We start from the raw sequence: 12719 nt of genomic DNA on the forward strand, positions 1-12719 counted from the left end.
GTTTTATGTTCTGTCGAAAGATGGCAGTAAATTTACAGTGGCTACATAACTTTGACAATCCGTCTCTACACACTCTATTCTCTTTGGTCTAACTCTACCTCCCTTATGTGTAATGATACACATTTTATTAACTACATATAGGTAATTGTGTTTAAAACCTATAAGAAAGTGCCATAATGTAAAATATTTGTTAATTAGTGTACTTAATCAGAATATTAGTGGAAATAAACTACTTTTGCTTATTTTTGTTATTTATTTGCCCTCCGCTTACTTAAAGGCGTGTCTCCATATTGCGCGGCAAACTATCGAACATGGCTCTCGAGCCAACTCGATCAGATCGCGTTGGCTCGCGAGCCAACCCGGTATCCATTGCGCGCGGCTGCCTCGCGAGCCAATGTTCGATAGTTTGCCGCGCAATATGGAGACACGCCTTAACAAAAACGTCACTGACATCATAAAGTATGTACGTTGTCTGTGGTATGATACCTGATCTTTTTTGAGGATGTCTTTTAGGGTTCCGTACCCAAAGGGTAAAACGGGACCCTATTACTAAGACTTCGCTGTCCGTCCGTCCGTCCGTCCGTCTGTCTGTCACCAGGCTGTATCTAACAAACCGTGATAGATAGACAGTTGATGTATTTCTGTTGCCGCTATAACAACAAATACTAAAAACAGAATAAAATAAAGATTTAAGTGGGGCTCCCATACAGCAAACGTGATTTTTGACCAAAGTTAAGCAACGTCGGGCGTGGTCAGTACTTGGATGGGTAACCGTTTTCTTTTTGCATTTTTTTCCGTTTTTTTTTGCTTTATGGTACGGAACCCTTCGTGCGCGAGTCCGACTCGCACTTGCCCGGTTTTTTATACTCAATCAATAAAACACAACTGAGGTTTGTACTAAAGAGTTTTGGTCACAAAGTACATAAATAATAAAAATAACTCTATTTCCACATTACATAGAGTAGGTAGATACATTTCAAAAACTATTTTTAACTTTATCTATTATGGATCCCTTTTGGGTAAAAGCCACCACACATATACGAAATCTCTGCCCTCAACCTGGCATGGAAGCCCGCCATTACCTGACGGGCCTCTGGTAGTCAACTGTAAAAATATGGGTGTAGCCAACTTACTCAAAAATATGTCCCATAGTTCTTAATTCGCTGATATAAGAGCTATGGTATTGCTGACATATTTTTGAGATGATTTGTGCACCCATATTTTTACAGTTAACTGTACTATACTTAGCCGGGCCTTCCAGCTTGCCGGGTACATATGATCTGGGGGCTACTATGAAAGACTTAATTTCGCAATCTGGCTTTATCACATGAATAGAGTAGTTACTAAAGTTCTGATTATGTCCATGATCTGGCGAGCTATGTTTTCTCAATTGTGCTACAAAATTACTTTTTTTTTGTGAGTTTGGCTTTTGCTGCCAGGGCACTTTTCCAACATCAAGTTTTTTAAGGATAAATTGAGGAGTGCACCTATGATTTAGCCCAGAAACAATTACTTAAAAAGATTTTACTAATTAAATGAAATCACAGCTTTAAAAACCATAAATAAATGCATTTATTTATAATATAACTTAATCTAGCAAGTAAAGTTAAGATACAGCACTTTTTATATAATCTTCATCCATTTTTTCAAACTTCTCCTTATAATCCTCTGGCACATCAACAGCTGACAAATCCTCCGCCCCGACTTCCGACTCCTTCTGAATCAAAATATCTACAACATTCTCACACGCTAATAAAGCTTTCGGGTCCTTCTCCCATTTGTGGTACTCCCGTAACACGTAATATACTCCATTGTTCCGTAAAATCTCTCTACAGTTACGTTTACTACAGAACTTGTTTAGCGTCTCTAAAATCATTTTACGAATATCTACATCTAATTCTCTCTTTTTCTCTTTAGGTAAGTATTGCAAAGCTATCGGCAGCACGTCCATTTCTTCATCCGGATAATCCTCATTACCCATTAAAGGGTTCAACAGGTATGTAAGTATATCCAAATCTGGGTTAAGTAATATATCATGGTATTCAACGTCAAATGATAGGTTTCTTATAGTTCCTATAGCACCGCCGCGACGAATGTTAGATTGCTCGTAATTGCAAAATGGCAGGATTTTTATTAGAGGTACGTGTGGGTTCTCTTCTGTCAGCCATTTGCGTATTCTACTGCTGCAGCTTAGGTTGCTAAACATGGCTCCAAGGTAGTGTAATTTCGAACCTGTTTTATTAAAGTCAATGTTGACATAGACATTTAAAATGTCATTTAATTTAGGTATTAATGTGTCTAAACACACTTCCAACTCATCTTCCAGCCGCGTTATGTTTGAAAGTATCATACAAGCTGCATCCGCGTCCTTTTTGTTAGGATCGAGAACATAACCTATAAGCAACTCTATTATATTTTTACAAGTACTCGGACGGTATTTTAGTATCTCCGAAGCTCCCTTGGCGTTGGCAGTGATGTTTACAAGCGCTAAAAGAGCGTTTTTAGCGACCTCATCCACACTATCACTAGTTAACTCGATGATACTTGCAATCACTTGCTCATTTTTGAGCAATGTATGAATTCCGTCCTCGCTGCCTGATAAGCCCACTAAATGGTCCAAGGCGATATGTTTCAGATCTATCCTGGAATCAGGTTTTAGGAATTGTAGTAGCTCGTCGAGTGGATCTTTGGACATCCTGAATTTTAGGACTAAAACAATAATTATCAATACTACCTGCGTACTATATACGACAATGTGATTTTGACATTACTATGACATTGACATTTGACATTTTTTTTTATTTCATGGCCTGGCTACGAGACATTTAGCCAAACATTTGAACAAACACACTTTGTTACTATTGCAAATAAATGAATGAAACTTAATAATAAAGATGTTTATACCTACAAAAAGTATCTTTCAATGTTAATAAATTAAGCACTGTATTTTATTTTGCACTCCTCAAAATTTAAATAACAACGCCATCTGCTGTTGAGTAGCATTGTTCACGTAACTAAGGCGACATCTGTGAATGAGTAGCAAAAAAATTAAAGTGCTAATTAGTATTTATTAACTAGATGGCGCTGTTGTCGGAAAATAGGTAAATTTCATTTGTGATATAGGATAAAAATATAAATAGACGGATCAACCCAGAATCGTTGAACCACGGAAGAAAGAATGAGCGCGCCGCGCTCTTCTTTGTTTTGTGGCTAATATCACGGAAGAAAGAATGAGCGCGCCGCGCTCTTCTTTGTTTTGTGGCTAATATCACGGAAGAAAGAATGAGCGCGCCGCGCTCTTCTTTGTTTTGTGGCTAATATATATAAGTAAAGTAAGTAATTTATAAGTAAAATACTTCGACCGGTCAACCCCATTCGCATTAGGGATAAAATTCAAAAACAACGTCATTAAGATCGCCTTTATTAAAACTTTAAATAAAACATTACATTTGTAAATCTATACTTGGTCTACATTCCAAAAATGCAGTAGCAATCACTAAATTACAATGAATTTTGAAATTACATCTAGTTCTTAAGTCTATTAATCTAATTACTAAATTTTGTGGAGTAAATATTATTTCGGCAAGGTAATTTGGGCTAAGGGGTCATCCATTAATTACGTCACACGTTTAGGGGGAGGGAGGGGGTCAAGAAAATGTGACATATTGTGACATGGGGGTTGGGGGAGACACAAACTTTGTGACGTCACTTTAACTTCATCAGTAACCGAAAATTTATTTAAATTATTTAGTTCGCTGTACATTTAAATAACAAGTTTTTAAAACGAAAATAGTTTTTATTCGTTTAATTTTCTTTCCTAAGCAGTTTTGGGTTATAAAATTACTAATATTTATATCGCCAAAAATATTTTGATGAAATATTAATAATACTTAGGTATTTACTTAATTCGATTTGGCGATTTCGTAGAAAAAATGTGACGTCACACTAGGGGGGGAGGGGATTGCCAAATGTGACCAAGTGTGACAAGGGGGGGGGGGGGGTCAAAAAACCTAGAAATTGGTGTGACGTAATTAATGGATGACCCCTAAAATAAATATTAAAAATCTCTGAAAGTGATTTAATAAGTACCTAAAAGCGTGCTGTGGTTAATTTTTTTATTAGTACTATTTTTAACTCTCTATGGTTCAGCGGTCGGCAACCTTTTAGCAGCCAAGGGCCACATAGCATTAAGGAAGTTGACGCGGGCCGCACTTTTGTTAATATGTGTGACTTTATCAGACATTGTTGTTTGACAATATTACATACAAAATAGCCAGTTGGGCTCGCGGGCCGCAAGTGAGAGGGCCGCTTGTTGCCGACCGCTGCGTCTAGTTAACAGTGTAACACACTAATTAAAAAGCATTATAACTATTAATTAGTGATATTTTGGTATTTATTCTATATACATTTTTCTTACGATTGGACATACATTTATTGAAAGGACGGATATTTTAGGCACAAACATTAATTAGTATTTAATTAGGTACATTTTAGCATGTTTTTTTAGACTATAAAGCGTTAAAATCACTCTAATTGCTAAGGTGCGCTATGCACTATTTAGTTACATCATGTTGTAAAATTATAATAATATTTAAAATTACAATTAAAAGTAAAATAATAAAAACTTGAAGCAAAATCAGCCGAACTTACTTACAGCATACTTTTAAGTGTGTATTCTGTATTTTGTTTAAAGCTTTGTCACTGAAAATTTTACAAAACAATGTTTTAATAAAATTACATACTGTCTTAAAATGCGCAAGGCATCTAATTAAGGAAAATATTGTTACTTTTATCTTAAATAGTTAGGATAATATAATAACTTAATCATAAACCAATCGAAATGGACGCGGTATGTAAATATAAAATTACTAATTATACAGGGTGTTTTTTTACGTTTTTGTATAGTAAAACCCTGAAAAACACAGAAAAAGCTTTTACTATGAAGTTAGAATAACTGCTGGCCTAGCCAAGGTTACAATCGCTTTCGCTTCGACAACGAAAAGCATCATGTCTCTCTATCACTCTTCCATATTAGTGCGACAGTGACAGTTGAGTTTCGATCGCTAGGGAGCGTAAGCGATCGGCATCTTGGCTACGCGGCCTGGTTGTTTTATGGTAGGTAAACATCGACATTTACAGAATTTCAGCTTTTAAATAAAAGCTGGAATTCTCTATTGTTCGCAGTTTCACGGGTTCATTCAGTCCAGGTATTTTCATTTAAATAAAGGGGGTCGACAAAAATTAACATGTAAAGGAAGTAGCGCTACGAAAAAGTTTGGTAAACGCTGTTTCAAGACTTCTATTTTACACCTCGTAGGTATTTTACACTACAAAAAAGTTTTGAAACTCATGAGTTAACATAATATTTAAACTTGGAGGATATAACCAAATGGAGACGCTTTGTCTGTGGATTTTCTGTGCAAAGCTGCTGATTTTTGCGGGGGAGCCAAAGTCAAAGTCAGTAGACAGTCAAATGTATACGTAACGTAAAAATATAGCCAATGTGTATTAACTACTCTGGTTATATCCTCCGAGTAATACAAAGTTTACCAGCGTTAAAATAAATGATAAATAATGAAGTGCAGACTCGTGTAGTGATAATCTAGTTTGCCATCATCTTCCTTATACAGGAGACGAGGACGATCGCGAATAGTGACGTCTTCAGGATGTCCGCGTCTGGAAGCATACGTCATGATTACAACATTACAATAATATACTCGTGTGAGTGAAATGCACCCTGAAAGGTGGGGCATTACGGAGTGGGACCCACGGAACACCATAAAAAGTGCTAGCCGGAGTGCAGGCAGACCGAAAAGGAGATGGCGGGACGACTTGGACGCATTTTATCCGGATTGGCGGGAAACTACAAGACAGGGACCCCTATTCGACAAGCGACTTTTGACGTATCGTGTTGATTTCCCGTTGATGTGGGAAAAATCATAAGTTCTCGAATACGTACAATGTCAAAATTTGACATTAACAATCCACAGTTAGGGTGACAAGCAAACCAAACCGAACCACCCTTAGTTTAGAGTTGAGTTTTGGTTGTACCAAATGATATTATCCACCGTTGATGGAATCAACACTCAGTATGCGATAAAATCAACTGTTGATTTGACGTGGATGCGAAATCTGACAGTTGCACATGTCGAATTTGGTCCAGGGTTGAGTGGAGGAAGCGAGGGGAGGTCTTTGCCCAGCAGTGGGACACTAAACCAGTCCAGTCCAGTTTTGTCCGTGGCGTTAGGGGTTACGCAGCCCTACACTCTTTATTTGATTTTAGTGGTAGCTATCTTAAAGGTAACTTACCACTGCAAGTATGGTCTTTTTCTCTGAATCCGCTCTCGGTGTCGCAGAGACAGATGGTGTCCCTAGGCCCCAACATGCTGAGGTGGGGGGTTGTGTCGGCTTTGGAAGTTCCTTAAAGTTTCTACGTTATGGCAGGACTTATCTTCCTACTATGTTTGTTTTATTTTAGAACTTACCGCTGCAAGTATGGTCCTTTTCTCTAAATCCGCTCTCAGTGTCGCAGAGACAGATGGTGTCTCTAGGCCCCAACATGCGGAGGTGGGGGGTTTTGTCGGTGATATTGGGGGTGCCGCAGTTGAGGCCGTCGTTGCATTCCTCGCTGGTGGTGCAGGAGTGGTACAGAGCTGAGGAAATAAACACATAGGTAAATAAGTAAATGTTAGGGCAAAATCAGGCGTGGCTCACTCCGCGATTTCGTCGCTTTGCTACAGGTAGCTAAAAGTACATCCGTTTCACACCAATTTTGGGGAAAGCGATAAGCCGCGCGTGGTGCTGTCGCCACCTAGCGGGCATGTCTGTGCTGATCGTAACAGACGCGTTTTGTTAGTGAGGGAGTCTTCTGTACCTAGTACTATTAATTATTCTGTGGCAATATCTAGAAGGAAATGAGTAGAAGAAAGTTCCAGTCAAAATAAAATTACATGGAAGTACTTATTGCCGATTCGTCTAGCGAGCTCAGGTCCCTTTTTATAGTTTCTCGTAAATAACTCTTAAACAGTGGCCCGTAGCAAAAAATGTTCCATTACATAAAAGATTCTACGAAATAGATTCAGTACACTTTTTCGCTAGGATTCGATATTTCAAAATATATCAAGGTGGAAAAGTAACTTATATGTAATTTGTTCTAAAATCGTTTTCTTTTAGTTTTTCGTAAATAACTCGTAAACGATAGCCCATAGCAAAAAAATATTTTTCACGTAAATAACCTATTAAATATTTTTTTTTTAATATGCTAGGATCAATATTAAAAAAGATATTAAAGGGAGAAAATAAATTCTAAGGTCCCCTTTTTTAGTCACTCGTAAACAACTCGTAAAGACCAATAGCAAAAAATGTTTTATTACATGACAAATTTACATAAAATTTCCTACAAAAAAGGTTATTCAAACTTTTTCGCTAATTTCCGATTAGCTCAAGCCCATTTTTGCCCAAGGTGTAATTAAGAGGATTAAAAGAACTTGTGTAATCTCTTATTTTAGTTCGGCTGTACATTATTTCAAGTCAAGTTTCAACTAAAAGGAAATAAACAAAGTATCTGCCAGCTACCCCCCGGACAATTACGAGCTAACACGAAACCGCCATTGAAATCAAATTTAAGAATTTCACATGAAATATCCGACACTATGAAGAAACTAATGTAAATTTAGTTTGTTTCTTATATAAGTACGCTTAGTGGTTTTCGGGAAAAAGTGTACCTTTTAGGGTTATTTCTAACGACGAAAGTTACTTTCTATTTAAAACATCTCGGCATTTTTTTTTTCAAATCTTCACTTGTAAGTATCTTGTAGGTAATTCCCGGTGTCTGATTCAATCGAAATTTTGGTGTGATTCCGTCATTCCCATGACTCTCTCTTCTCTTAAATCTCCTCTCTTCTCTATCACAACTTGTCAAAAAAGAGATAATGAAATATCAATTCACTAGTGTGAAGGACATTTCAAGAACACTGACTATACAGTGTGGAAAGATAAGTCGGGCCCTGGAGGGAAACTACCTTAAATCCTTAAGCTGGCTCATTTTACTTAAAGGTGATATTCCTTTATTTTTAAAAAGAAACATAACTACATTCAAATTTTATTCTACTAGTGGATACAGTTAATGTTAATGATAACATTTCTCCAAGAAACATTAGGTCTGTCAACAAAATATCCATAAAATCTAATATTTAGTACTCAAGATTTTTTTTAGACAAACCAAATTGAAGAAAAAAAGAAAAATACTTTGAATCCAGTTTTGTTTCTTTTTAAAAATAAAGGAATGTCTCCTTTGAGTAAAATGAGCCAGCTTAAGGATTTAAGGTAGTTTCCCTCCAAGGCCCGACTTATCTTTCCACACTGTATACATGTATGCTTTTTTAATCTGTTCTCAAATCGGTCAAATATTATGCTATAAAGCTGAAAAGGGTAACCTTGATTGAGCACACGATATCTTTTAATTGGCCTCTAAGCACGAAAGGTTATCGATCACAGCTGGGACTTGTTAAGAGGTACCTAATAACACAGAATAAATAATAGTACTAGGTAATACAGAAGACTCACTCTCTAACAAAACGCGTACGTCTGTTACGATCGACAGATATGGCCGCTAGGAGGCGACAGTGCCACGCGCGGCCTATGGCTAGCCACCAAAATTGGTGTTGAACGGATGTACTTGTAGCTACCTGTTGCAAAGCGACGAAATCACGGAGTGAGCCACGCCTGCTAATAATAATAAGGAAAAGTGTGGTAATGGCGTCACAAACGTCAAATTTGTATAAAAATGGGCCTGTATTGTTTCCCTAAAAGTTTCAAGTCATGATGTATTGTTTGCTCGCATTTTCGTTAGTCATAAGTTGTTTGGTTCAGACACGCGTAAATTTTCAGGATTGCCATAAAACAAACCTAACCTAATCTAACCTATCTATAGGGTGCCGTGTGGTGCCGGCATCAGAAAAGAATAGCACCACCCCATCTGGTCCCGTGGGTGTCGTATAAGGCGTCTAAGGGAAAACTGGCGACAGATATGCATATGAGCAAGGCTCGCCCGTATCCTTAGCGGGGTTCTTGCTCACAAGAGCTGTGCGCGCGCCACATCGAAAAAAAACCTACCTATAGGGTAAAGTTACGAAAATCCTGAAAAGTTAACGGTTTCAGTTTTAGGACCAATGATAATACGACAAACAATACATTATAGCTTAAAACTTTATGGGAAACAAAGGAACCCTGTCTTGACAAGCTCACCTTTACGGCCATACTTCCATACTAATATTATAAAAGGAAGTAAGTCTGTCTGTCACCTCTTCACGCTTAAACCGCTGAACCGATTTAGATGAAATTAGGTACCTACGATTATAAGAGATTGTTTGAGTCCCGAGGAAGGACATAGGATAGTTTTTTATCCCAGAAATCATCCCTTAAAGGGGTGGAATTTTGTATGGGAACTTAACAACTGCACAATAAACTTTTCACCACACCAGCTCGGAAAGGCTTACTTTGCACTTCAAAAACTGATAGCAAAGTTGCATTTTATCCACATGTGAGGCAAAGTAAACAAATGCATATTTTGAGTTGATTTCTTATGTTTGCTGGTAGAATTGACTTTTAAATTATGACTTTGGATGATAAATATTTAATAACATTCATTTGGATTTGATTTGGTTTCATTTTGTTTGATAGTTTACATTTAATATTTGCTTTGGGTTGGTGTGGTGAAAAATGTTGTGTTTCACTCGGGGGCAAATTTTGTTTAACCCTCGTGCTTTTAAACCCTCGCAACGCTCTAGATTCCATTTTCGAACCACTCGCTACGCTCGTGGCGCAATTTTGGAATCTTTCGCTTGCTCGGGTATCAATATTAGCACGAGCTGTAAAACAAATAACTATTGTCAATAGGAACTGTCCCGCCCGCGCGGTGTAGCACCGGCGCTGGTGCACGATTTAGTGGTAGGTATAGAGATAGTTTGAGTCGCCGGGAAGGACAAAGGGTCGTTTTCATTTAATAATCACCCTTTAAGGGGGTGAAAAGGGGGGTTGAAGTTTGTATGGGAATCAACAAAACGCAGATTGAATAAAATAATAGCTACCTACCAGTGGAGCACGTCCATGAAAGCCGATTCCCACCGGCTTGCCTAGTTTTGGACGTTTGAGCAGAGTTGTAAAGGAAATATGTAAGCCAAATTAGGCCCGGCTTGCCTATGGATATGTTTGACGCGCCGCCACTGCTACCTACATAAATTAAGAATTCCACGCTGACGAAGTACGTACGAAAGGTAGTATAATCACTATATTTATCATAAAATACCTACCTACTAGTTCCGTCCGCTTTCCTTAACTCTTTTCGTGTCCTAGATAAGGGCCTTCGTGTAGAGGCCCACAATTATAAGAAACGTTGCATGTCACAATTAATTCGAAGCCTAAAGGTCAGTAAAGCATTGTAACGGCGAATAGAGGTATATAATACTAGCCTTTTCCTGCGACTTTGACTGCCCGTTGACCGGCGCACTGTTGCCCCGCACAGACATCTCGTCTGTGAGTCGAAGTGAGTCCTCACGCATGAGTGTAACAGTAGGTACTCACACTTGGTGAGCGCCTCACACTGCCCGTTGACCGGCGCACTGTTGTCCCCGCACAGACATCTCGTCTGTGAGTCGAAGTGAGTCATCACGCATAATTATAACAGTAGGTACTCACACTTGGTGAGCGCCTCACACTGCCCGTTGACCGACGCACTGTTGTCCCCGCACAGACATCTCGTCTGTGAGTCGAAGTGAGTTATCACGCATGAGTGTAACAGTAGGTACTCACACTTGGTGAGCGCCTCACACTGCCCGTGGACCGGCGCACTATTATCTCCGCACAGACATCTCGTCTGTAAGTCGAAGTTAGTCATCACGCATGAGTGTAACAGTAGGTACTCACACTTGGTGAGCGCCTCACACTGCCCGTTGACCGGCGCACTGTTGTCCCCGCACAGACATCTCGTCTGTGAGTCGAAGTGAGCTATCACGCATGAGTGTAACAGTAGGTACTCACACTTGGTGAGCGCCTCACACTGCCCGTTGACCGGCGCACTGTTGTCCCCGCACAGGCATCTCGTCTGTGAGTCGAAGTGAGCTATCATGCATGAGTGTAACAGTAGGTACTCACACTTGGTGAGCGCCTCACACTGCCCGTTGATTGGCGCACTGTTGCTCCCGCACAGAATTCTCGTCTGTGAGTCGAAGTGAGTTATCACGCACGAGTGTAACAGTAGGTACTCACACTTGGTGAGCGCCTCACACTGCCCGTTGACCGGCGCACTGTTGTCCCCGCACAGACATCTCGTCTGTGAGTCGAAGTGAGCTATCACGCATGAGTGTAACAGTAGGTACTCACACTTTGTGAGCGCCTCACACTGCCCGTTGACCGGCGCACTGTTGTCCCCGCACAGGCATCTCGTCTGTAAGTCGAAGTGAGTCATCACGCATGAGTGTAACAGTAGGTACTCACACTTGGTGAGCGCCTCACACTGCCCGTTGACCGGCGCACTGTTGTCCCCGCACAGACATCTCGCCTGTGAGTCGAAGTGAGTCATCACGCATGAGTGTAACAGTAGGTACTCACACTTGGTGAGCGCCTCACACTGCCCGTTGACCGGCGCACTGTTGTCCCCGCACAGACATCTCGTCTGTGAGTCGAAGTGAGTTATCACGCATGAGTGTAACAGTAGGTACTCACACTTGGTGAGCGCCTCACACTGCCCGTTGACCGGCGCACTGTTGTCCCCGCACAGACATCTCGTCTGTGAGTCGAAGTGAGTTATCATTATCACGCATGAGTGTAACAGTAGGTACTCACACTTGGTGAGCGCCTCACATTGCCCGTTGACCGGCGCACTGTTGTCTCCGCACAGACATCTCGTCTGTGAGTCGTAGTGAGTCCTTACGCATGAGCTGCTGGCGACCGCGATGCACTCTCCTTGCCTCGAACACGGCTTGGCTGGAAAATTAAATGGTATTAATATATTTTATAATTAATGGTAATCAACCGGCGTATTATTATGGATGGCTTTATCCACCTTTATCGACGTGATAAAATAACTGTCACTTTTTAACAATGTGGGATAGAATGTGACGGACTCCGTTTTATCAGGCTGTCACGTAGACAAGAACGACAATCATATCCGTACAGCCGGCCTAGCCAAGGTTACAATCGCTATCGCTTCGACAACGAAAAGCATTATGTCTCTCAATCACTCTTCCATATTAGCGCGACAGTGCCAGTTGCATTTTGATCGTTACGGAGCGTAAGCGATTGGCATCTTAGCTACGCGGCCAGGTGTAATTTAGCGCTGAGGCCCCTAATAACTTTAAATGGAAATTAGTTCCTAAACACAGTTACAAAAATTTATAAATAATAAATTCGCGCGCTCCGCTTCAGTGGACAGGCTGCCTTAACAATAAATCAAGTAGCGTACCGTTAGCGTAGCGTTATCATAAAATTATATACCGGGTGTGGCCTGTAACACGAGCAAATATTTAAAACAGATTGTACTCCTCAAACGGTGACACTTTTGTTCAACGACTTTTAAAAATTATGAAGTATTTAGACTCCCTATTTTTCATAAAAAATAAATAAATATTATCTTCAATGGACGCCATCGCCACGCCATAACATTGTGATTGACGTTGCTTGTCAACTGCTTGTCAAGCCTTAAACATAACAAATTCGCAATA

At 39.9% G+C, this 12719-nt stretch overlaps 2 protein-coding genes across 6 annotated transcripts in view; both read right to left on the reverse strand.

The window, feature by feature from the left end:
- Positions 1–1548: 1548 nt before the first annotated feature.
- Positions 1549–2744, reverse strand: LOC134677516 (protein HGH1 homolog). Its single transcript, XM_063535981.1, has one exon. It carries the CDS (start codon positions 2693–2695, stop codon positions 1607–1609), a length of 1089 nt encoding a protein of 362 aa, XP_063392051.1. The 5' UTR covers positions 2696–2744; the 3' UTR covers positions 1549–1606.
- Positions 2745–5101: 2357 nt separating this feature from the next.
- LOC134677456 (uncharacterized) overlaps positions 5102–12719 on the reverse strand; it is a 30978-nt gene continuing 23360 nt past the window's right edge. For all 5 annotated transcript variants that reach the window (XM_063535935.1, XM_063535933.1, XM_063535936.1 and 2 more), the window contains 3 exons: positions 11842–11982; positions 6486–6653; positions 5102–5676 (listed from right to left, as the gene is read on the reverse strand). In XM_063535935.1, the coding sequence (XP_063392005.1) occupies positions 5603–5676; positions 6486–6653; positions 11842–11982 (383 nt within the window). In that variant the 3' untranslated portion in view covers positions 5102–5602. The remainder of the gene's footprint in view (positions 5677–6485; positions 6654–11841; positions 11983–12719) is intronic.

This window comes from Cydia fagiglandana, chromosome 26 (genome assembly GCF_963556715.1).
Source record: "Cydia fagiglandana chromosome 26, ilCydFagi1.1, whole genome shotgun sequence".
In the NCBI taxonomy this organism is placed as follows: domain Eukaryota; kingdom Metazoa; phylum Arthropoda; class Insecta; order Lepidoptera; family Tortricidae; genus Cydia; species Cydia fagiglandana.